This window comes from Sciurus carolinensis, chromosome 7, assembly GCF_902686445.1.
Source record: "Sciurus carolinensis chromosome 7, mSciCar1.2, whole genome shotgun sequence".
NCBI classification, from domain to species: Eukaryota; Metazoa; Chordata; class Mammalia; order Rodentia; family Sciuridae; genus Sciurus; species Sciurus carolinensis.
Window position 1 is genome coordinate 88,445,292 of NC_062219.1, and position 27,867 is coordinate 88,473,158.

Genomic DNA, 27,867 nt, shown 5'->3' on the forward strand with positions numbered 1-27,867 from the left:
ACCTCTTTCAGTTTTAAAATCCTGATTTCTATTCTATATAATGTTAAGGGTTACTATATTTGCATGTGTGTTTTGCTGGTCATAGGTAATTTCTAAATTCTATAAATTCCATTATAATTTCTTTCTATGTTCTATGTGATTTATGACTTCTTTAAACTACAGTACTTTATTCTTTTAAAATGTAATATATAATAGGCTTTACTTTTCACTTAAATGCTAGACTTAACTCTGTTACTAAACTGAATATCCTTGAAGATATTGATGGGTTCTGATATCCTTCACAATATTTATATCAGTGATTTATACCTAGCATGTGCTTATGTGTGATGAATAAATGAATGATTTATATACTACTCTAAACTTTGGCAACATTTGTTGAAGACACAGTCACATTTGTAAAACCTAAACAATATAAAGATTTTAGGATGCATTTCTGAAAAAGTTTACAGGCAGGTAAATGATAAACAGTATAACATTAGATATTCTTTAAAAACATGTTCAGATCTTCTGGAGAAATTGACATAAAATGCTTTTAAAAGTTTAAAGTTTTTTGTTTTTAAATTAAGAAGACAAGTGACTCATAGTCTTGAGGCAATTTCAAAAATAAAGTTTGCAATTTAAAGGAAGTCACTTATAAAAATAAAGTTACTATATTTCTTTCAGTATGGCTTAGAGCAGAGAGCCCTAGATAAAAGAAATAGAATATAGTTGAGGCTGGTAATTTTGACCTTGTAAAAGACCCACTTCTGCATTCATTTCAGTTCTCTAGCATTTCAGACTATTTAATACATAGAATTATATTTTAAAGCATTCTTAGATAGGACAGCATTTATTATTATCTTAATTGTTCTCTCATGAAGTCGTATAAGGCTATGACCTGATATTGTTAATGAATGATGTTACTTTAAATATCATGATCAAACTTGGAATAAAACCCAGTCCTCACTGTGCCCTGCATGGCCAGGCCTATGTCTACTCCTCCAGTCTGAGCTTAAGCCACTCTAACCATCAGTCAAGTGCTCCAGAGTCATCAAGGACATGTTCCTTCTCCTCTCAGAGCTTGTTGCCTCTCCTGCCAAGCACACCCACATGCCAGCTTTTCACACACTGCTTTTTCTCATTTTTCAGCTTTGAGGTCTCTCATGAGACCATTTTTGATTTCTGTATTAGATTATGAACCTCTGGTATCCTCTACTGTTGTACCTATTCATTTAATTCCCAGCTCTCATCACAATCTCTGTTTCATATGTTTGTTGATATATATTTTCAAGTATATGTTTATATAGGTTTACTTGAGGGTCTGTCCCCACACATATCACAATATAATTCCATGAAAGGAGGGGCCTTATCTTTCTTGTTCATTGTAGTATTTCTGGCACCTAGCATGGTGCCTGGTATGCAGCCGATTCTCAATATATATCTGTGATTACCACCAAATAGAGCCAAGAACCTGTAGATCATAAATCCTGAAGCATTCGGGACAAATCAATTACACTTTCTTTTCAATATTTCATTTGTTAATTAAATTTTCTGTTAGTATTAGAAGAAGTAAAATAAGTATAAAATGTTACTTTGCCTAAATTGCTCTTGGAGCAAAACAAAACTTCAATACAGGTAATGCCATAGTGAATGAAGTCTCACCCATATAATTAAATGTGTTGTAAATAAGAGGCACACATCAGTGTTTTAGTAGTGCAAACAATAGGTTAGATATTGTTAGAGAAAATTTCTGGAGTTGATCAAACTTGAGGCAGTCATTATGATGACAATAAAAATTACCAAATATTGAGCACCTGTTACATGCTAGTCACTCTTTTTCATTTCAGTAACTTTAATTACAAATTAATATGTATTTATTACAGTAATTCAAACAAGAGCAGCAGTATTCAAGTAGAATGGGCTTTTCCTCCTCTGCTGAAGTCACACTTGTATAATAAATCACTATTGACAATGAGGTATATATACTCCCACACTTCTTCCATTGTTTATATACAACCTGAAATACTGGACTTTTGTTGAGCTAGTTGCAAACCCATGCTGGAAATCCAGCTGCTCAGAGTCAGGGTCCCTTTTGCTAGTCATGGGCCTGTGCTTTTACAAGTTGTTTAGTAATTGTATAAAAATTTGAACCAATCCTGCTTATGCACACAAACATGATCCTATTCTTAAAACAACTGTAGTCTACTTGTAGATGATAACACAGAAATTATTTATCTAAAGATACATTATTGTTTTAATTTCTTAAAAGATATATAATAAAACCAATAGTAGCGTAATGGCTCATCTTTTTTTCATTTTTTCCCCCTCAGAGCTGGGGATTGTGAACCCAGCACCTCATGCATGTTAGGCAAGCACTCCATCACTGAGCTATATCCCAATTCCAGTAATAGTTAATCTGCTGTGAGCCCAGCAGAGGACTATTTATTCCAACAACTCTTTAGTTTCATCTACTGGATAAGTGAAAGCATTTGATACTTTTCAATAGCTGCAAAGGATAAAAAAAATTCCATAGTAGGACAAAACCTCAATTATTCAGTAATTTTCCTATTGGTGGACATTCAGAGTTTACCAGTTGATCACAGTAATTATCTTTGTGCATACATCACCAGAGTGGCACCTTACTTATATACAATTACATTAATATAAAAGGTATTATTAATTCAATAAGAATGTACAATTTAATTCTTTAAAATGTCCTAGGTAAATGATCAGAGATACATGGAATTTGGTCTCATGAACTCCAATGAGCTTGAAACAGAAGCAAGGCAGAAAGTGGATGAAATTTTGACTGAAAGGATAAGACAGATCAGGACATGGCAGCAGAAAGCAATAGGATATACCCGTGTGAGAATTCAGACTTAGTAAAGTTGGGGGTGTAATTTGGAGGCAATTATATATGAAAGGGGGTTACTGAAGGTAGACCAGCATAGCTCTTTATATAAACTAGAAGAATTTAGATTTCTTGCTATAATAAGCCAGGAAACATTTATAATTATTATTGTAATATTTGTAATAATAGGATGAGTGATTAAGCATCCTTTCAGAATTGGAAAAAAAAAATTAACAACCCCATGGCCTGCTGACCTACACATATTTGAGCATGGTGTTCTTTTATAAACCATATGGACTTTGCAGTCTTAGTTTCCTCAGGAACTCCTTGAGTAACAGAACTAGAACAACTCTCACTGTTCAAATGCAAATGCTTTCTCATCAACTCAAAATTGCTCTTATTATCAAGTTTGAGAAATGTAACAACAGCAAAAGCCCTCTAAGGACACAATCAATGACACACCATGGGCAACTTTCTATCTCCAACCCTCCCTTTTCTCTTCACAGATTGAAGCCAAAGAGGCTGCCGGGCCAATCAACTTTGAAACCCTGATAACTACATCCACACTCTCCTTGTATGGATATTTTGTTTTTAATTCTACCAGACCCTCCTGAAGTGATAATGGTACTCCACATCAGTAGTTAATCAATAGGTCCCCCTAATGAATCCTCTTACCACTGTATAAAAAGTCAACTCCCCAAATGTCTGCGGTGTTTGGTATTTACTACAGACTAAATGCCTGTGTCTTCCCTACCAAAGAAATCACATTTAAGTTGAATCCCCAATGTGATGGTTTTGGGAGATGAGGTCATTGGGAAATAATTAGGTCATGAGGGTAGAACTCTGATGAATGGGATCACTGCCCTTAAAGAAGGGATAAGAAGGTTCACCTCTCACCACCCCCATTTTGTTGTCGACCACATGAGGACACAACAAAAAGGTGGCTATCTCTAAACCAGAAAAGGTTCTTCACTGGAACCCAACCTCATGGGCACACTAATCTCAAATTTCCAACCTCCAGAGCTGTCAGAAATAAATGTTAGTAGTTTAAGCCATCTAGTACTTTCATACTATACAAACCAAGATAATATTTTATAGATGCCCCTCACTTTATATTACATCTGTTCTAATATAGTAATTGATCCATCAGAAAAAAACATGGAATTGGAAATAGAAGCAAGATAATACATCATGGTCACCATACATAAAGTCTAGTCCCTCTATCTTTTCCTAATTTTTTATTTTTACTTCTATTCTGTAAATGTTAATATAAAGAGTCCATCATTTACTCTCTTCTCCTAATACTCTGTATATAATATCATTTCCTTCCAGAGCATCAATATCATCTTTGAACCAAGGACCACAAAATTTTCACACCCAACTTTCTCCAGAGCTCCAGAACCATAGTTCTAATTCCATATTGGAAATCTTTACTGGGCTAAAAGCATCTTTACACAGCATGACTGCAGTTGTTGATCTTGGTCATTGATTACTGATGGTTGTTAACCACTCCACTTGATTGGTATCTCCTTCTAATTGTCAGTACCTGTACTATACTGGTGGCCAAATATATTTCTCGTCATGCCTGTTCACAGCACCTCAAAGTTAGTATGTCCCAAACTGAACTCCTCAGTTATTTTTGCTCTTCCCAATCGGATACACATCTTTTATATCTCCCTCAGTTAATGGCATCAACATCAACTTGACTTCTCAAAAAAGAAAATGCGGAGTCATTTCTATTTCCTCCTCATTCAATTTCTATATCCAGTGATCAAATCTGGTTGTTTTCTCTTCAGGTTTGTGTCCATATGTGTGCTCTCCCCCACTGCCAGGCACTGACAGTCCTGGGCTTCATGAAGCATTGCCACCATAATGACCTACTGCCTTAGCCTCCTCTCTGGTTGCCCCAATTCCACATCTTCACCCCATTAAGCCATCTCTCCTAGAATTTAAAGTGAACTTTCTGAAACACATGTCTCATATATTATCTCCAATTCCACAAAAAATACTTTCAGATTTTATCTGAAAAACAGTTGGGAATGAGACAGATGAGGACTAATGTAACAGTTCAAATATTATTAACAACCAAACAAACTCCTATTTGAGTCATTCTCAGTGTTAGACACTATAGATACAGTAGAAAATAGAGTTGGTATTCTCCACAAGGAGATAAAAAGCATTTTAAAAAATCATTTGTGTACAACCATAGAAATGAAAATTTGTACCCCATTTGTGTACAATGAATCAAAACGTAGTATGTAAAAAAAATCATATTAGTCAGAATTTATAGATAAAATATAGACACGTGGTTAAATTTGGATTTGTGATTTATAATGAATATATTTTAGTCATAAGTATGCCCAAATATTGAATAGGACACATTTTAATAAAAAGGAATAATAGTAGAGTGAAACAGACATTATTACTTCATGTACATATATGACTGCATGACCGATGTGATCCTGCAATATGTATAATCATAAAAATAAGAGATCATACTCCACAAATGTATGATCTATCAGAATGAATAAATGCATTCTACTGTCATGTACAACTAATTAGAACAAATAAAATTTTAAAAATTTAAAAAATAAATTAACACCCTAAAAAAAAGAGTATTAATTGCCTACCTGAAGTTTAAATGTAACAAAAAGTCTTGTATTTTTATTTGTTCCATCTAGCAACCCTAAGTGTGATAAGAATGCCAGATGCTGAAGTAAAGGTATTCGATTTATAGAACTGTGTGGGAGGCCCAAGATGTCTTTGGAAAGCAGTGTTATCAAAGTGACTAAGAGAAGTTCATTGGTAGATTCTCTGTGTGTTAGTGAGTGTCCTAATATCATGTGCACCTCAGATAGCCTTCCAGGCAGAGGAGAGCACATTTACAAAGGCAGAGCAGACAGAATCAACAGAGTATGTTTTTAGTGATTCGATGATGAATGCTTAACAAAACTGTCTTTCAAAAAAATAAAAAAAGAAGGAAAAGTGTTGATTGTTGATTTATAGGGTTTTCCAATTTCCATGGTATAAATATTCCCACCAAGCTAGATTTGAAATAATAAATGTAGTGGTATTTTAACAAGGAGTTGGTAAAAGATGTACAGTGTAGTATTACCATTTTACAAATATATGGATATGAATTTCTCAAGAGCATAGACAGTGACATGTAACAAAATAATTAGAAAGTGGTGAAGTTTTGAGAATTTACTACCTTAATGGAATACAATTTATCTAATTATAAAGTTTACATAATTTAATTTTTAATAATAGCTGTGTTTCAACAACCAGCTTGCAAACTTTTTGAAAGTTTAAAAGTTGATTTTCAGGATAGCATGAGCTTTGTGCACATCACTGTGTGTTGGTGAACTACAATCTAGCATTGGTGGAATATAAAGTTTATGTGAAAGGAGGTGTGGATTTGAACAAATAGGGTAGGGGAGGCATTGGACCCTCCTTTTGTACAACCCCATCAGGTTTATATATGGATAGAAAGTTGAAAGATAATAAATGGATGGATGGATAAATAGATAAACATGAAGGTTTACCATCTCACTTTATAGGACTCAGCTTACAGTGCCCTGCTTGGCTATGTACTTGAAATTAAAGGAGTAATGGCGTCTGAGGTCAGAGTAATAACTCCATCCTTTATTAGTAACCAGTTTTTCTCAAAGTGAAAAAGTAAAAATAAAAAAGGTATAAAATAACAACGCCTTCTTCCTTGGGAAGGTAATTAGTTGAGGTCTGATGTGGCAAGACAAAAAGTGCCAGATGAATATCCTAGTTAGTTTCAGTGCGGTTCTCAACTCTCTTTCCACGAGCTTGTACACTTGCTGCATTTGCACAAGGCACAGATACAGCCTTATTTCTTGTTTTATAGGCCCTGCACTGGCTTTTCTGCTTTTTTCAACCTCCTGCTTCTTTAAAGATTACCCTCTTAATATTGGCTTTGAGTCCCTCTAGGCATGTCCACAACCTTTACCTCCCATTTCCATTTCCATCCAAGAATGATTTAGCATTTCAGAATTGAGAGATCTTAAGCCTTTTTGCTTTCTTCTTAAGCTGAGAAACATATTACAGAAATCCAAGGTAAAATTAAAACTAGTCTCCTTGTTTCTACTACATTCTTTCAGCTGTTGAAATAATACACCATAGCAATTTATATTCAATCTATAACAGGTAAAAATTAACATCTTTTATGAGTTTTGGCATGTCATCAAAAACATGCAGCAATCTGTGAGACTGCCACATCAGTCTGCTGGTAATCACAGTCAACAATTTATTTAATTTTAACTAAGAATTTGGTAGACTAGCTTTACAATTTGAAATTTTTTTTCAGAAGAAAATTTCAATTTCTATGCCAATGTAGAAAGAAAATTTTAAAACTCAAGTCTATGTCAATAACAGCAGAAGTTCTTTTGTTCTGCTCACACAATATGGGCTGGGCCTTTTGTAGAACTTAATGTTTATGCTTAATATTTAGATAAGATAGTGAGAGACAGAGTATGAGTATGAGCCGGAACAAGTTGAAGGTGGTTTCATTTCGGTGTCCAATCTCAATCCAAAACTATTGACTTTCTACCATAAGAATTAAGAAAAAAATATATGGCCAAGATGGCACTCAAAGACTCACAGTGGATCTAAGATATACACAAATAAGAAGTGGAACATGATATGTGCTCTCAGTAAAACAAGAGTAACAAAAGCTCATGGAGGAAGAAATGCTGGTGGGGTGGATGGACAGGTAAGTTTTGAAAGGAAATTGCATCTGAGTCTGGATCTGGACCACAGGTAAATTTGTAATGGTTAGAGAAGATAGGGTGGGTAAGAAAGTTAGATAATGAAACAAGCAGAGGCAAAAGTTCAGGGTAGGAAAAGAGTGAAGGGCATCTTCAGTGAGTAAAAAATAATGTGGTTTTGTACCAATTATGACCAAGAAACCATTGTGGAAGAAAAGAGAGCCAGGTGCTGGACAGTGCAGGATTTAGAATTTACACACGGGCTATGGGGCCTGAAGGCCTCTGGGAGGGCAGCTGCTTGACCAAAGTTGGGTGGGATGAATGAGCCTAGCAAAAAAAAAAAAAAAAAAAAGAGGAGACAAAAGGGCCAATTAGGTTTCCAACTCCGTGTAAAAGGAAAGAGAGCCTGGAATAAAAGAATGTCAGTGAGAACTGACAGAAGGAACAGATGTGAGTGAAGATTCAGAATTAGACCTGACAGGACATAGTGACTGATAACATGTAGACATGTAGAGAGCGCAAGGAAGTGAGAAGTCAGAAATGACTCAGGGGTTTTCCGCCTGAGTGACTGAGAGAATGGAAATGTCACAAATTGAAGATAGAAGGGGAAGAAGGATGCATGTGGTGACTGTGCCTCTGTTTGTTGGATGTGACATGGAAGGAGATGCTGGGCTGAGTTCTGATTTATTCAGAGCAAGCAGCACATTTGAGTTTACGTATAAGGTAGTGTGCTGTGAGGCATGAGCCCTCTGGCTTTGCTGTAAAAAACTAAATGGTCTCTAATCCTAATTGTAAAAAGTTCAAGTTTTATGTATACACACACACACACACACACACTCAGAAATATACAATACAAAGTCAGACTTTTTTGAAGCCTGAACTTCTCTCAAAAATTTAGTCTGAATGGAAGATCACTTGAGCCCAGGAATTTGTGGCCAGCATGGGCAACATAGTGAGATCCTATTCTCTGTGTCTCTGTGTCTGTCTCTTTCTGTCACACATACACAGGGAAGAAAAGGAAGGAAAAGGGAAAACTCAAGGCTACAAGACTATTGCTGGAGGTATCACAGTAAATGACATTGCAAAAACCAATCTACATGTTAACACTTTCAGTACCTCACAGATGGTGGTCATAGCTCATCAGCATTGCATAGGAAGGTTAGAAAAATCAGAGGGACAAAATGAAGGAGGCTTTCATTCTCCCCCCATCCTCCTCTTCTCTACTTGTTGATGCTTATTAGCTCAGTTTGCAATTATCAATAAAGGAAATAATGAAATCCACCTTGGAAGTGGCAAGTGGCATTGTAATTAGTCAAATCAGAGTTCAAATTTTAAAAAAGCAATTTACATCATTTTCCAAGGCATAGAATAATATTACAATGCATTATAGTATTTGTATAATACAACTTCTTCCTTCAAGAAGTGAAAACTACAAGTAAGGGCACAAGGCTCAAGAAATAAGAAAATGAATTATTTTTTCCTGAAAATCACCTAAAGGAATCAAAGAAAATATGTCCCATAATGGGACATTATTTATTGCCAAGTGACTAGTGCAGATATTGCAGGATTAAAGATTAACCCTCTTTTCTGCAAGCAAAACACATAAAGCCTACTTATTTTATAAATAAAGAAACCAGATACAAAATGTCACCAATTGCAATTTTGTACATTCTAGGTCTTTATCAAATTTCATATTCTTCATGAATTAATTCCATCTTGGGTAGATACTACAAAATGTGACCTTATTCATTGATTATGACCACCATACTAGAATGGGAGTTATTTGCTCAAGAAATCTATGGCATCTTGATCTAACCTTGTAGATTCTAGCACTGGACTGAGCAAGCAGAAAGCTGTCAATGGATCCTGCTTGGGGAGTTCAGATGAAGTACCCATAGTGACTCACTCTGTGGAAGTCTAGGGCATGAGCTCTGGCTTCACTATTAGGGGTCATATGCACCTGTGAGGCACTTCTCTGTGCCTCAGTTTCCTCATATGTAAAATGGAGATAGTAACAGTACTTCATAAAGATTGTGAGGGTCAAATGTACATGAAGTGCTTGAAGCATATATAAAGTTATTGTTAACAGAATTGACAGAAAATGAGCCAAGACCTAAAGCCAGATACTCTTCTGCTTTGACCTTTTGCATAACTTATGTTGGTAAGCAGTTTTAAGAAGATAGGTGTGTGTTCTTTCCCTCTCCAATGCTCCCGTGAAATGCTCTCTCCATTGTGCCAGTCTTCTTCCTTATGGATCTCTCTAAACAATCATATTTTTGGAAATATGTCTAGAACTATATGACTTTTCTTTTTCCCTACTTTTCATTAAGTTTCTTAAGGTAATTTCCAGACTCAAATTGACTCTTATTACCTACTCTCCTCATGGCTACATTCTCTTGTCATCAAGGTGTGCTAGTTTCTCCTTCCAGATGTCTCTCTCATCCAGTTTTTCTCTAACTGCTACCTTATCTTTACTATTATCAATCATGTCTGGCTATTTTAATTATGTACTCCTTGACTTCTTCTCCAGGAATGCCCTACTATGAACCATGATGTATACTTCTGGAAAAATCATTATCCTGAAAAGTCCTCAACTGGGTACATCCACATTCAGACACATTCAAGTCTTCCTTCAGAGTAAAACCAGTTTCTTGAGGCTATATTTCAAGGACATTCACAAACTGACCCTAAACTTCTTTTGAGGATTTATATTTCCCAATTTATTTGCCAAATAGATTTCTCAAGGCAGATGACACATCAATGCTCCCTTTGCTGGACTGGCTCATTCTCATTTCTGAACTTTGACTCAAGTCATTTTCTTAGGCTGGGATGTCCTGATCTCTTTTCACCTAATTACAATCTTCAAGGCAAGCTACACCACCAACACACACACACACACACACACACATATACACACACACACACGCACACGCACACACTGAGGAAACTCTGTTTTACTTTTTGTAACTCACTTGACATCTGTTATTTACTTACATTTTGAGGTATCTTTTCTACCTATCTAACTACAAATTTATCCATCCATCTATCCATTCAGCTCATCTCTCATCTCCTACAATTAGATTTAAAAAGACTTGAAACAGATCCTATATTTTATATTATTTTACAGATTTCCTTTCCTTGTCCTCTAATTCAGTATAGTTCTTGGAACATAGGTTGTATTCCAAACACGTATATTAAATAATTAGAGAAACATCAGACAGCAAATATAAAGTGCTAAAAGAAATACAATAAAATATTAAATATTACTGGAACTAACAGGTTTTCCTGACCTAAATTTTTTTGGTAGATGCCATTAATCCGTGATTTCATGACAATCTGTAAGCTCTTTCACAGTCTTATTATCATGCTGTGTTATAATGATCTGTTTACTTGTCTCTCAGCTCCACTAAGTTTCCTCTGCTTAATTGTTTATGTCTCTAATAATGAATGAATGAGTTAAAGCAAGAACATGTCAAAATAAATGCTACATATGGGGGGATCATTTGAAAATCATGGAAATCAATACTATTAGAAGTTAAATAAGACTTAAAGGTCTGTTTTAGCATATCATCCCCTGCATTTTTCTATCCAATGCCCTCAATTATACATGAAGTAGTAATGCTATGTAAAGTCACTGAAGGTAGCCCAGACACATTCACAGCGTTTAATATTTGTTATATGCATAATAGATGAGTACAGTCATTTATCTACCATTGTCATTTTTCACTAAATAAACAATACTCTGCATACTGTGCCCAAGGTCCTGGGCATGATTTTTCTTTTATTTAGTACTTTACTTCTAATACCAGTACAGAAGTAGCCAGTGGGTACAGATTCTCCTTTGGATATGAGTTTCCTGTTTTTGCACAACAACCATCTATTTTCTTGGCACAGGCAGACCGTTCTCATTCTGGACAAATGACTCTGTGGAAGAGCAGAGGAAATAGCAGTGATTCACAGAATAACTAGGCTGGACCCTGAGGCACAGTAACTTTCTAATAATAATATTGCCAATATTTATTCTCTTTGCATCCTCAGTACATGGAGCTTCAAAAGAGAAGTTGAATTCAGAGATATTCACATTAAGTTTGACTTACAGAAGCATCACATCCTAGCTAATCTTCATTTTTGCCAAGCATATCAGTGCAAAATGTCAGTACTTCTAAATCAAGAGAGTATGTCAGGATCACTTGGGAAAATTTTCCAAACACATATGTCCTGGTCTCTCTACTTGTGCATAGTGGGGAGCACTTTATACACAAGAGGGTAGTTTGATGTGGGAAGTAGGACTTTTTTTAAAGTGCCCTATTTCTTTTTTATGTAACTCCTTTCAATAAGAAACACAGAGAGGTAAAAAGATTCAGCCTGTATTTTTACTGAATTGGCCCAATGTAGTTATTTTCAAATTGTGCCAGTATGAGTATCCTTAGGAGCTACCTAAATATTTGTTAAATGGATGAAATAATGAAAAATGTAAAGATTCTTCACTACTACTTTAGAACAACATGTGAATAATATTCATATAGTACTTTATACACCCCACAACTTTCTCACATACATTACCCCATTTTGACTTTAAAAACCTCAAATGAGATAACTAGCAATAACTTTCTTCTTACTATCCAGAAGAGAAACACTAAGATTTAGGAAGATAAAAGAACTGAGCCAAGCAAGTGAGTATCAGAGCAGGAACTGAAAATACTCGCTTCTAACTTTGCAGTCAGGGTTTCTCCATCATTCCATTTAAGAAATTGCCAAATTCTTCTTTTTCTTTATTGTTGTGGTCCATTTTTATTTTATAGCAAAACACATGAGATCAAATAATTTATAAAAAATAGAAATTTATTTGGCTCATGGTTCTGGAGTTGGAGAAATCTGAGAGCTTGCGCTGAGGCCCTGGTGAGGGCCTTCTTTCTGCATCATAAAATCATGGAGGCATAACATGGTGAGACAGGAAGTGCACTAGTTCAAGTCTCCCTTTCTCTTCTTATGAAAGAATGCCATCATTAGAACCCCTCATGACTCAACTCAAAACAAAGTATCTTGCAAAGACCTCACCTAAAAATAGCATTAACAAGAATTTGGGGATTAGATTCCTAACATATGAACTTTGGAGGACACATTCAAACCACAGCACCTACAATGTAAATAAATTACATATTTTGAATCCATCCTGTATTATGAATCCAGATGCCTGAATTCTAGACCTGGATTTGCCCCCCTCCTGTTGGGTGATCCCAGGGCAAATCACTAACATAGCTCATGCTTTGTTTTCTGGGTTTTGTTTGTTTGTTAATTTTATACCAGGCATTGAACCCAGGGGTGCTTAACCCCTCAGTCACATCCTCAGCCCTTTTATATTTATGTATGTATTTATTTATTTATTTATTTATTTTTGGAGATAGGGTCTTGCTAAGTTGCTTAGGATCTCAAACTTGTGGTCCTCCTGCCTTAGTCTCCCAAGCCACTGGGATTACAGGCATGCATCACCATGACCAGCTCATGCTTTGTTTCCTATGTGCAGGCCAAGTACACATATCACCAATCCCAGTTGTTGCCCACAACTGGGCTTATGGTTTAAAAATGACTGTTAGGCTTCCTGATACAATCAATGAGAAAATAGTATAGGAATAAAGGCAGGCAGTCTGTACAGGAGGTGAAAAGGTACATTTGGCTCAAATGTGTTGTATTCACAGAAATAAAGATAAAAGAGAATGAGGAAAAGTCCTCTAATGCTAAGATTGCCAATACAGAAACTACCCAGACCAACATTAAAAGAGGACCTAGTTTAGTCAACAAGAGATAATTTGTGAAAGCAATTAAGGACTAGTCAAGTACTACAAAATACAACTGTGATATAAAACTAGTGCATTTCTACTCTTACAGAACTAAATTCTTAATATCTAAGCAACTTAAGACAGCATCTTTCCTTACAGGAATTCAGAAAAAGATAAACACAATATTATCATTAAAGTAGTTAGAGCAGAAAGAGGGGCTTTGAAAGATTTTGTGAATTGGCATAGAATGATTTGCATTAGCCAACAAATCATATAAAGAGAAGGAAGACTATAAAAGCCACACATTTTTTTTAAATTCTGTCACTTTCTAATTATAGCCATGAATTGAAAATGTCAGTGTTCCTAGTATTCTCTATTTTCAGTTACTGGTTGTACTGACTTTTTTCTAAAATGCAAAAACATATTTTTTGGTTGGGCTTTTATTTTTGTAATGTCAAACAAAAATTAATGCAGATCCCTACTACAGGTGGTATCAGAACTACAGACTATGACTGTACATATCTCATTGTACATGAAAAAGTTTAAGCCTAACTATAAAATTCATCACAATTTTTAAATAGTCAGGTGACTAAAATTAGTGCAGAGAAAACCTGCCTCTGAAAAATACCTTCATTTATGATAAAATATGTAACTAAAAGATTCTTTGCATATGAAAAATATGATGCCATCTTATTTAGATTTTATTCAATAAATGGAATATCCATTTAAAGGAATAATATTTTCATCTGGCACATATTTTAAAATTTTATTTCCTCTAGGGTATCCACATACTTGCAAAATTATTAAATCTTATGTCCCAGTAGAAAATCATGTTGAAAACAATACTACAAAAATCAAACATTTAAAATGGAAAAAAAAACTATGTTTCAATTCTTATTCCATTTTCCTTTCCATATTTTTTTACTTTTATAACTTTATACAAGATTCAAAGTCACATAAAAATAGCTGAAGTAAAATAATTGAAATATCTAAAATTTTTACTTATATATGTCTTTTAAGATAAATTTCTGTGCATGCTTAAAACTTTATGAGAAAACATATATGTTTATATTATGATTCAATGAATATTAAGTATATTAAAGATCATACATGTGATTTGACATTTCCTACCCTTGGTTCATAGCAGAAATTCCTTTTCTTTTTCATTATTTCCAAAACTTCATGACAAATTTCACTTGCTTCATCTCTTTTCTGACCAGCAGGATCCAAACACTCCACAGCTAACTTCTAAAGCTCTCATATCCCCTGGTAAACCATTTGCTACACTACATTGGATCATGGTTCTGCCTTCTTTGAAGTGCTCTGAGGGCTTCTTGATACAAGCCTTCCATAAAATTCAAGGCCCACAAGACCTCTAAGATGGAATTCTTGCATATATTATCCATTGCCCTCCTCTTCCTCAGGTATTCTTTGAGTTCCCCAAACATATTAATGCATATTAGGACCAGATAAAAATGATGGCACATACTGTCTTCTCTGCCTACAATTCCCTTGGTCTGACTCTTCACAAGGTTGATTTCTATCTTCCAAGTTTCTCCTTAACTGTCACAATCTCTTAATATCTTCCATGAACAAACTCTCTAAATAGCTTCCCCATGTAGCTTTCTACCACCACACTGAGTTTAGGCCCTTGCTAAAAAGAAAAATTTGAATAACTCTACTGGTTTGAAATTTAGATTTTTCTCTTCCATACTCTAAGCCCTAAAGGGCAGGACACTGCCCTACCATCCTAATATCCATTGTCTGACACTATGCTGTGCACACAGTGCAGAAAGGAGAATGTACAGGCCAACTCACTGCAAAGAAGGCAATAAACTACTTCCCCTACTGTGCAATCTCACCCGTTGAAGAAATTTACTTCCCTTCCTTCAATGCCCACTTCTCATCTAAAGCTGCTTTAACAGGTTTCTCCTGAAGGGGTGGACCACATCTGTGCTGAGATTTTTAAAAATCAAGAGAATTTAGAAAAGATTGAGTAGAAAATCTCACTAACTTCAGGAACAGAGGAGACCATGTGGCTCAGGAGGAACAGAGGGGGCAAAAGTTTCTAAAGCAGGGAAAAGTGATGGGACCCTAATATTTACAGGGTCTTTCCCAAACTTCTGGGAGGAATCATCATATTACTAATGGGATGTGTCTGAGTTGGTGACAACCTGCCAGTGAGTTATTCAGTCTTTTAAGTCATCCCTGAGTTGTGAGCATTAGGCCACACGGCCTGAAGACCATGTTTGGTGTGCAGAGCTTAAAACCATAGTGAAATAATGACAAGAACTTCTGCTGACTATTTATAATATCAAGGATACACTTTTGTTTAGTCTATTATCTGGCATGAGATATAGCTGTGATGTTGGATATATGATTTAAAATGGGAAACCATATTTTCAATTATAAAGATACATATTTCCTATACTGCTATGGGAATACTTCCCAGAGATATATTTTTAGAGCTCAAGGTTGACTATTTTAAAATTAGGTTAAATGTATGCTACCAAATCTACATGAATAAATTCATTCTCGACCCATATATGTTGGTCCTCGGAAGTCTCTGTGTTTTGATTAAGTCTGCACAAAAGTTGTTATTGCTGAAAAAAGCCATGCCCTTGAGATCTGAAAAAGCATGTCTATTATAAGAAAAATGTGGATGGCAGCCTCCTCGTCAATTCAAGCCTGACTCATCTAAAGCTGTGAAGAAAAGGAAAGAATGTGTCTGACACACATGCCCATGTCAAAACCCTCAACATAGCTGGACTCAAGATGATCAAGTCAAGGATACCAACTACCTGTGAAGCAAGGCAACTTCTAGAAGAGAGGGAGCAGAGAGGACAAAGAATGGCAAGGCAAAATCCTGAGAGGTTGTTGAATTTTACCTGGAAACTAAGCCATTTTTGACTAACAATACAAAAATAAATAAATAAATAAATAAATACAAATAAACACATTATCAAAACCACGTACCCGTTTTTCAAAGATAACTAAAGAAACTCAAGTTCTTTTAGATTCTTTCTGGTTGACTCTTTAACTGAATGGAACCCAGATGCTGAGTTTACACTGGTAATTTTTATGTGATGAGACTGGTCATAATGCAAACAGAGAAATCAAAGTGCTGCCAATCACCCAAAATCATGAATAGTAAAAAGAGTTCTGTAGAAAAGCTAGATAGAGACTCCTTGCCTCATCCCACTGACACCCAGATAAACCACAGCGACCACTTCTCAGTCACAGCATAACTCCCTGGAGCTTATGTCTGTTTCCTCTAAACCCATCAATTAGCACTTCCCAAGGAAAATCTGCTTGAGTAACAACCTGTAAAGGCTTTGGCCCCTAAGCGCTTCCACCTTGCTCCCTACACACTCAGTGAGCACACATGTCCCAGATAGCCCTTGGCTTCCCATTGGCCCTGTGAAGCATGCTCCCTCTCTTCTTTGAGATATGTCAGTAATAAATACTGACAGTATTTATTTGTCAGTAATAAATCTGTTATTTCATGTTTTTCTCTCTTTCTTTTTTCATATTGCTTCCTCTATGTCTCACCTAACCAATACACTGAAACCCAATTCCCAATTCTTTTTCTATCAGGGCTATCCTAGTAGGAATAAACTGGAAGAAACTTAGACAAGAGTCTGCCTATAAAACAAGTTTCTTGTGAGAGGAACAACAGATCAAGTGTCAGATGCCTAGGTATTAGGCCATCCACCAGAATGAAGAGTACCCCATAAAGGCATGTTATCAAGATCACCTCCCCTAGACCCTTGTAAGGGCAGAGCTAGAGTTCACAGTCACCAACCAGAGTGACCTCATACAAAATTAGAGAAAAACAGAACATATGCTCACAGGCTGCAGCAATGTTGCTTTAAATGACACCAGCACAACCTAATGTTTTGGGCCTCACAATAACTGTTTTCTTCTTCTGGAAAGTTATATCCTGCACTTGCCTAATTAATCAATTATTTGTCCTTCAAAATTCATATTAACATAGAGTTGTAGACTCTAAATTCTTCCCTTTATCAAACCAATCCCAAATAGAATAAATCGTTTTCTCTTTTTATCACACTCCTACTGTAACACTTATTATGCAGTATTGTTATTTATTTGGTTGTATAACAATCTGCTCCTTCCTTAATTGGAGAGAAAACCCTTTAGACAAGAATTCCATCTCATTTATTGATGTATCTTACTTACACCTAGGCCTAACAGGCATCAGATTCAATTTGATGAACTCCATTAATATTTTGATATATTTATTTCTTTAATCAAGTGATGACAACTCATGCAACATGCTTAAACTATGACCAAGTGACATATTAATAATAACATAAAGGGAATATTTGAATATTTATAAACATGGTTATCAAAAATACGGAAGTAAATTGATAGGCATGTCCATCAAACTAGACTTGCACAATAGAATGTACCAACCACAGTCACCCAATTTCCTCTACCTACAAATATTCTCCCTTTCTCTTTATCTACCTAGGAAAGCTCTTTGGAAAAGTCACACACATGCGACATCACCTTTTCCTGACTTCTCATTTCCTCCTCAAGCATACCTGAAGTGCAGTCTTCCCACATAGTTATATGTTAAAACTACTATGACAAATGCTACCAATGGTGTCTATGTGACCCAAACTAAAGGTTACTTTTTATCCCATCATTTATTGATTGATTTTCTGCTGTATTTGTCACCAATTCCATCACCCCGAATCCTGTACTACCTTGGCCTATAATCATCCTGCTTTTTTAACCACTATTTCTCAGTTGCATTGGGAGATCCCTTTTTCTAGTTCCTTAAGTATTGATTATGCCTAGGGATTGCTCTGCTGTTTTTTTCCTACATGTCTTTTGATAATGTCATCTACTTCAGTTTACTGAGTGCTTCAAGTTCATAGACAAAATGGTTTCTGAATCTTATCCTTGATATCTAACAGGTACCACAAAATCCCTTTATCAAATTCTGAACTCATCACTGCCCACCTACCTAGATTTCATTCATATTCTTAATTCAACTTATACTTCTTGTTTAGTGTCTCTTTATCACCCAATCCATTAATATAGTATTTTCCCTAAACTTTTTCCTTGCAAGCCATATTCAACTGACCTGAAAGCAAGGCTTATTTCCCTTTTACTTGGTTCTAGAAATGTCTCCTTCCCACACCATCTATTAATTCTGTAAGTCTCCCTGGATTATTACTATTGTCTACTAACTGACTTGCTTGTCCCTAGTTTTGCCTAAATCACATTCACACTCCATTCTCTCCTCTTCTGAAAATAAAGTCATTGATACTGTATATATACACAAATATGAACATTGTACAAATCCCTCAAAAATCCGCCCCCAATTTATTTTTATCTTCCAATATCAACCTAGAAGTGTATTTATGTAGACATGGGAGAAATCAATCAAAACTACTCTCTATAGAGAATGAAGAGAAATAAGGAATAAATGCAGACTTTAAATTCCTCAAGTCACCTACCAAAAATTCACTATTTTCACCAAAGTAGTAGAATGAGCAAAAAAGGAGGCTGTCAGAAAGGAGGAATAAAAGAGCCCCTGGTTGCTTGTTCTTATCTGCCACAAATTTTACTAGGTTCAATTAAGTTGTGACAGAGTTCCACAACTAGAAATATGTGGAAATTGAAAGAAAGAGAGAAAGAAAGAAAGAAAACAGATCAGGAGTGTTATTGAAAAAGATCAAAATTGTCACTTCGTATCTAATAATGTCCAATTTAGAGGGTACTTTGGAATAAGTGGGACCAATTAAAATAGAACCTCAATATGTATGTTAAAACATTTTAAAAGCAATGCTACCTCTTCAAAGAACTTCGGCAGAAATTACTTGAATCCTAGTTGAAGTAAAGTTTCCTAATTCTAGAATGTAATATGAGAGGGGAGAACCTTAAGTTTTCTGTGAATTATTAAGAGAAGTTCCATCACAGGAAAATAGTTTTACAGTAAGAACATTTAGAGAAAAAGAAACTAGATACAGTGGTGTATGCCTGTAGCACAAGCTACTCAGGAGGCTGAGTTGGGAAATAGCTTGAACTTAAGAGCCTGGAAACAGCCTGGGCAACACAGCCAGAACTTGTCTCAAGTTATTAAATAAATGAGAATACAGAAAAAGAAACATGGCGATAGCATTAACAGTACTTCTTCCAAGTTTTCAATTTTACTGAAGTAATTATAAATGATATTTTTATGGTTAAATCAAAATTATTCTTATTCCTTGGAAAATGCTGATTAAATACAGATGATATGTAAGTATACTATGGAGATAAAAATCTATAACATCTGTTTAACCTCTGGAAATTTATTTTTAAATATTATATCCTTTTATACAGGATGAGAGATAGGGACCTCATTTCATTCTTCTATTCACAAATATCCAGTTTACCCAGCACCATTTGTTAATAAGGTTGCCTTTCCTCCAATGGATTTTTTTTGTTGTTTTATCACACTTCTGTCAATAATCAGATGACTGTAGCTGTGTGGGATTGTCTCTGTTACTTCTATTCTGATCTATTGGTCTACATGTCTGTTTTTATGCCAGTATCATGTTGCTTCTGTTATAGGGATCTACAGAATAATTTGAAACTGGGTATTGTGATGCTTCCTGAAATCACTTACTATTCTGAATCCTTTGTTCTGCCATGTGAATTTTAGGATTGTTTTCCCCCATAGTTCTATGAAGAATATTATTGGTATTTTGAAGTGGATTACATTGAATTTCTAGATCTCTTTTGGTAATAGGGTTATTTTAACTACATGAATTTTACCTTTCCATGAACATGGAAGATATTTCAGTCTTGTAGTGTCTTCTCCAATCTCTCTTCAGTGTTCTATAATTTTCACTGGAGAGGTCTTTTGCCTCCTTGATTCAGTTTGTTCTTAGGTGTTTTTTTTTTTTTTAAATCTGTTGTGAATAGAATTGTTTTCCTGAATTATTTCTTAGCAGACCCATTATTGACATGTAGATAAACTACTGATTTTTGTATATTAATTTTGTGCTAATACTAAATTTTTGGGTTAGCTACTTTACTGAATTTTCCTATTAGCTCTAGAAGTCTTTGGAGGGACTTTTAAGATTTTTATAGGATCATATCAAATAGGGCTACTTCAGCTTCTTCCTTTCCTATTTATACCCCTTTTATTTCTTTCTCTTGCCTAATTACTCTGGATAAAATTTCAACTACATTGAATTTTAAGTATAAACTTTGAAGTATAAGGAATAGGAGTGGTAAGAGTGAACATCCTTGCCTTGTTCCTGATGATAAGGGAAATTGCTTTCAGTTCTTTGCCATTCAGCATGATGCTAATTTTTGTTATACATAGCCTTTATGATATTGAGATGAGTTTTTTCTGTCCTTAGTTTCTTCAGGGTTTTTATCATGAATCAGTGTTGGATTTTGTTGAACGTTTTTTTCTACATCTATTGAGATAATCATGTAGTTTTTGTCCTTGGTTCTGTTTTTGTGCTGTATCACATTTATTGATTTGCAAGTATTGAAACATTCTTGCATCCCTGGGATGAAAACAAGTTGATCATGGTGTATGCTCTTTATAATGTGCTCTTGAATTTGATTTGTTAACATTTTATTGAGTATTTTTTCATCTAGATTAATCAACTATATTGGTCTATAGTTTCCCTTCCTTTGTAGTTTCCTTAGCTGGTCTTAGTATTAGAGTGACTCTGAATGGGTCAAAAACCTAAATATAAGACCAGAAATGATGCAAATGTTAAAAAAATAGGAAAAACACCTCAACATATAGGCACAAAGACTTTCAGAATAGGATCCTTAGAAGTCAGGAAATAAGCAAGAATCAATAAATGGAATGGCATCAAATAGTTAAAAAGCAAAGAAAACAATCAACAGAGTGATTGTGTCTATCACAACACACAGATTGGGAGAAAATCTGGCCAGCTACTCCTCTGACTAAGGCTTCCTCTCCAGAATATATAAAGAACTCATAAAGACTCAAAAGAACTCAAAAAGACAATACTAAAATAACAAAAAGCAAACAAAAACCCAATCAATAAATGGGCAAATGAGCTGAACAGAAATTTATCAAAAGTAGAAGTACAAATGGCCAATTAATATATGAAAAATGTTCAATATTATTAGCCATCAGGGAAATGCAAATCAAAATTCCCTGAGATTACAGCCATAAAAAAGAATGACTTATGACTTTTGCTGATAAATGAATGGATATAGAAACTATCATGCTATGTGAAATAAGACAATCCCAAAAAAGAAAATGTTCTGATGTGTGGATGTTAACCCACAATAAGTTGTGGGGGGATTGAAGTTCAGTGGATTAGACAAAGGGGAATGAAGGCAAGGAAGAGGGGTGGGGATAGGAAAGACAGTAAAATGAATCAGACATAACTTTCCTATGTTCATATATGAATACATGACCAGTGAAACTCCACATCATGTACAACCTCAAGAATGCGATCCTAATTAGAGTAAGTTATACTCCATGTATGTACAATGTCAAAATCTCTACTGCCATGTATATCTAAAAAGAATTTTTTTAAAACTTCCTGAGATTCCACCTCACTCCAGTTAGAATAGCAATCAAGACTACAAATAACAATAAATGCTGGTGAGGATGTATGTCAAAAGGAACTCTTATACACTCCTAGTGGAAATGTAAATATGTAAAGCCACAATGGAAATCAGTATGGCAGTTCCTCAAAAAGCTAGAAATAGAACTATCATGTGATCCAGCTATATCACTCCTCAGTATTTATTTCAAAGAATTTAAGTCAGCATACTTTAGAGGTGCATGCAGTACAATTCATAATAGCCAAATTATGGAATCAGCCAAGGTGCCCATCAATATATATGAGTTTTATTCAGTCATAAAGAAGAATGAAATTGTATCATTTACAGGAAAATAGATGGAATTGGGGACCATAATTTTGAGCAAAATAAGTTAGACTCAGAGATTAAAGTGTCATATGTTTCTCTCATATGTGGAAGCTAGAGAGAAGATAACATGAAAAACAGGGGGATGCCATGAAAGTAGAATGGAAACCATTAAGGCAGAGGAATGGGATTGGGGGACTGAGGAAGAAAGTAGGAGAGGTAACAGGGAGTGAAATTGATCAAATCATGTTTTATGTATATATGAATATGACACAACAAAATCCACCATTCTGTAAAAGTAATATACACCAATAAAAATAATAAATTATGTTTGGAATAGTATAAAATAAAAAACAGTGTTATATCCTAACAAATCAATATTCTAAAATTAATTAATACTGTTTGCAATAAACAAAAAAAGCATTTCAATGACTAACCATAGAGGAAAGCAAGGAGTAGAGAAGAAATCAAATAAGTAAACTGAGTTCTGAATGTGACTTTAGATGAGATACAATGTAAATAGCTGTAAAACTGCACAGGGTAGCATGATACACACAATCCTCTGGATAGAATTATCTTCCATATAAGAAAAATTAAATTTAATTCTTTCACTTATAAAATATTATGGCAAAATAGTTACAACAATTTAATATTCTTCATAGCCTTTTTACTACTTTATCACTTCATTTTGGTTTTTTTTTCAGAGAATTATTATATAACGAAGGAAATCTAAAGAAAGCTGATTTGAAGACACCTTTTTTCAAAGGCTATTCCACAAAGCTTGGAAGGAGGTTCTCCCCTGGAGTAACTACCTTGTTGCAATAGTTACACTAAACTTACTGCTGCTTCCCACACACAACTGAAGGAAATTTTAATTTTTTTAAACAAGGAACACAATACTATTCAAAGGATTAAACAGATCACAATAGCCTGAAGAATTTTTAAATTATTTACATTATCTCATCAAAATTCATATTTGAAACTCAGAGTCTGCATGTTTTATTTCCTCTCTATTTCTACTTTTCCCTTTTGTTGGTTAAGTAATAATCATTCATACCTGCAGCTAAGAATGCATTAATAAAAATGGAATGATGCACAATCCACTTGTTTAGAATGTCCATAACCTTTAAATAATATAGTGTGAAGGTTGGATAATGAGCTACTATGCATTTTCCTTACCTACACACTCTAGCCCCCAATCAACACCTTATCTATACTTTGGCAAAACCCAAAAAGAACAAGAACAAAACAAAATAAAAAACAGAATTGTTGCTATTCTAGAGTCCTATTTTCCTTTCCTCTAGTTTGATCTCTGCAATGTTATTAGAAACTCAGTTATTAAAGATAATTAATCCAGAGCTCATGTAGATAATTTTATCTAATTCAATAGTAGCCTTTTTATTATACCAGAGAAGTCAGAATATCTACTCCCACATGCAATATGAATTAATAAGTCTGTAACCAGTGATCTGTATAAGAGACGACATTTTCAGTCAATAAAACCAATGCCATACTTACGGTGGAGGTTGTTGGGGCTGGTTTTCAGCATTTCTTGGTGTTTTGCAGACAGCAGGCTTCGCCATGTCCCTGACAACACACCTGGGGCGCATGATAGACAGCATAACGCACTATTAATTATAAAAAGGGTAGAACACATCTGGAAATTAAACAGGGTACTGAAAACACAATCTACAGAAAAGTCTTTGCAATATGAATTCAATATTAACCTTGGAGCCCTGGAAAGGCCTCTAGAATTAGAAATCTTTGACTCATGCCTCCAAGAGCTCAGTTATACCCAAGTAAAATCTGTGCTGGCCTCTGTACTTGGTTTTCCTTTTAGCATCAATAAAACGATTGTCAGCAGCTTTCCCCATAGCAGAAAAGCTATTGAAAGCTTTGGCCTCACCATATGAAGACATCTGAAAGCTTAAAAATAGGAACAGCTGTTGTGTTGATATGTTAAAAATTGAGCAGGATTTTCAGTGGCTTTGACAGTTTTACTAAAAAATACGGACTCTTGTTTCATGCCATTAGTCTCCACACAGGTCTTTCTGTTTACAGAAAAAGAGACTTGAGAGGCTTTAAGACATTATCCACATTCAAAATTCCCTTCATACTAATGAGAAGTAAGAGATGGAAAGATATGTTCATACATAAAGTGTGCATGTGTGTGTATATGTGTGTGTGTGTGTGTGTAATAAGAGAAGGTAGCTCCACATTGTAACAATAAAAGGTCTTTGGGCATTAAGTTCTTCAACATAAAATAATTAATGCAGAGGGTAGACAATATAACAGAGTCCCAAAGTAAAGAAGGAGTTGATATTTTTATTCTCTCTCTCTCATGTTTTGTTTTGTTGCAGTGCTGGGGACTGAACCCAGGGCCTCATGAATACCAGACAAGCGCTTACCCTTAAGCTCTATACCAAGTCCTTTTACTCACATGTGAACAGGGCTTATGGAGCATGGAAGAGTTCATTGACCAAAATCAGAAAATACCTCAATCTGAGGCTATACTACACTCAGATGACTCAGATTTCCTTCTCCTAGCCTTTTCTTTTTTTTCAGTGCTGGTGATTGAACCCAGGACCTCTGGCATGCTAGGCAAGCATTCTACCAATGAGCTACATCCCCAGCCAGATACTGCTTCTCATATGCTTTAAAACAAACACAGCTTTGAGCAGGGAAGTCTTGGTAATAAAACTAAAATCCTACATCTTAGATTTTCTAAATGGAAATGCCCCTTAGGACTCAGGACTCCCAAGTACAAATCTGTTTCTTAAGAACTTTCATGGGGCTTCTTGGAGACTTGACTACAGTGCATTTAGGACCTACATTTAGGACCAGTCATGTTATTCCAGAAGTGGATCACTGGTGAGGCAGGGATCACTGTTTCCCAGCGCTAAAAGCTGCATGGCAAAGTTCTCCACTTCTGAAAGATATGATACAGGGAAACGTGGACACAACGCACAGAAACGTGCACACACACATTGCTCATTCCAAACAAGGTCAAGTAAGACTTAGAAATCAATTTGTAACATGAAAAGAAAATGGTGTCATTTCAAACCTCTGTACATCCTCCTCCTAAGATAAAAGTAAAGAATTGTGGCATTTCTCAAGAGCAAATGCTAAACTCTCAATGGACTGGTTAAGAGAGAGGAGTAAAAAACATCCCTGGGAACTACAAAGCCTTATGTGACTCTTTCAGCTTCATGGGAGAAGGCCAATCACACATCAGCATTAAGAGAACATTTTAGGGAGGCAGTTGTTAGAGAAAAAAAATTTACTAGAATTTCTGAGCCCTGAAATTTTAACCTAACTTATACAAGGTACAGTGTCCAAGTAAGTTAAATTTCAAAGTACTGGAAAATCTTTCAACAATTCTCACTCAACTAAAAATAGAATATGCAGCATGGTTAACCTACATGAACTGGTTTGTGAAATGTCTGAAATATCACCAACTCAGAAAAAGTTTTGAATTATATGAAAAGAAATCTTGGTTTCTCCTCTTCCTCCCCTGGAGTTCCAGATATTTATACAAAGCTATGAGAAAAAGAAATCTACCACTAAGAATTTTTCTTAAATATGATTTGAAGTGACTACTTTCTATAAGGCAAAGATTTACCCAGTAGTATTGGTAGGTTTTTAAGCCAAATTTTCCTTTCTCCTAACTAAAAAGCCATATCTTTCTTAAAACAAAACAAAACAAAACAAACAAACCTCATTTCTAATCTCAAGTACCCAGTAATTTGGGATTTAAAATTACAATAGTCAAACATGTTTCTGTCTGTATGCACTATAGAATTTTTTCTGACAAAAACTTAATTTGAATTTCTGAACTTTAAGATTTTATTGAATAATGAAAATAAACATGTTACTCTTCAAAAAAACATATTTGGAATTAATTAAATGTACTTTTTAAAAAATAGGAGATGACTGCATTTTCTATAGCATATATGCTGATCATAGAACACATATACTAGAGTGATGTAGTAGATACTAAATCTGAGTGAGGAGGGAAACTATTTGTTTCAAATTCCTAATTTTTCAACAAAATTGTGGGGAAGTGTTTAAACTATGATAATATATATTCTTATATTTTCTAACCTGACTTCCTTTGAGCTGAAGTATCTTCTTGGTCCAAGAAAGAAAAAATACTACACTATGCTCAAAACAAGACACAACAGAAATATAAAATACAAGATTTTTGTTAGCCTGTGTGGATTTACATTTCTTTAAAATTATAATTGAACTGTGTCAGTTTGGAGGCATAAAACCTTAATAGTTCCGACAGTTCTAATATATGGAAATTATTTAGCTCCAGCAATTTCCATTATTTCCCATGCATTAGACAAAGGATATTAAATATAGACCCCTCATACTTCGAGAAACACAACAATGACGTGTCAGAATGTTGCAGCTATTAAGGGTTTGTTGCTATACATGATTCACTCCATCAGCCAGACATTAGGAGACCACAAATGCAGCAAAACTGCTGACTTCCTGGAATTACCATAGATCGAGGGACTAAGAGTTCAAAGGGTCTGACCCCTTATTCTTTGAGATGTCATTAATTATACTGGAATTTATCAGACATGAACTTTTACTGTCTCCTAAATGCATGTAAGCATCTCCTCAGCATTCAAGCATTACTGAAGATTTATGCAAATAAGACATTCTGTAACCACCTCAGGGGAGTGCTCCTCCTGACTCCGCCCTCAGCCCTGCTGGGTTTTATGAATGACTGCAATCAATGCGATGAATGGCTGCCAACTGCCCACTCAGCCCTTTCTACTCTTCCCTGCACGTACACACGGGAGAAACTCACATTGCCACAAGCCTGCAGATGAGGCTACGGTAAGGCTTTCATCTCTTCAAACAGGAACTAAATGTGCTTCCAGATACTTAGAGTATATGAATTAAAAATTCTAAAAGCCTTCAAGAAACACAATTTACATAATTACTTTCTCTCATTTGACTTTCCATTTTGGTGACTGTAATCACTACCCCCTACCCTGCTTTCACACAAAAACAAAAAAGCAAAAAACACTATTTGAACTTTAAATTGTTTAATGTTTCATAAGTAATGTCAGGAAACTAGTTACTGGGCACTAAGCTGCCAAATAGTAGACTATGGCTGTTTACATTTCTATTCTCAATCTTATGGTTTTTAATTTTCCTGTCATCAACAGAGTCAAGCAGTGCTGGGCAAACAAATGTGTCTGTGCCCACTTCCCAAGTATTATAGCACTAGCCCACATGTATCCTATGAAAATGAAGGATAGTTAAATAATATAATATTGAGAAAATGAATTTTTTTCAAAGGTACAATTTTCTGATTTCCTGGTCACTGATTAAAATTACATAGAAACAGGGGAAAATGAGACTTCAGAGACTTTGTAGTTGGTCACTCTTCCTTCTAAATCTATTCAGTGTTTCAAGTCATTCTTCAACATGACTTTAAGCACAAAGTATTCAAAGCATATGCAAAATTCTGGAACTTGTCTTCTCTCTTTAAACTCCAGGATCACATATCCAACTGCCTCCTCAATATTTTGACCTATATCTAATAAATCTCTCAAAATCAACATTCCAAATGGAACTCTTTGTCTTATTCCTCCAAACCTGCCTCAGCAGC

At 35.1% G+C, this 27,867-nt stretch overlaps 1 protein-coding gene across 1 annotated transcript in view; it reads right to left on the reverse strand.

The window, feature by feature from the left end:
- The window catches only part of Rims1 (regulating synaptic membrane exocytosis 1), a 449,118-nt gene that overhangs the window by 352,385 nt on the left and 68,866 nt on the right, over window positions 1-27,867 (reverse strand). The window contains 1 exon segment of the mRNA XM_047559146.1: window positions 23,751-23,831. Coding sequence (XP_047415102.1) covers window positions 23,751-23,831 — 81 coding nt within the window.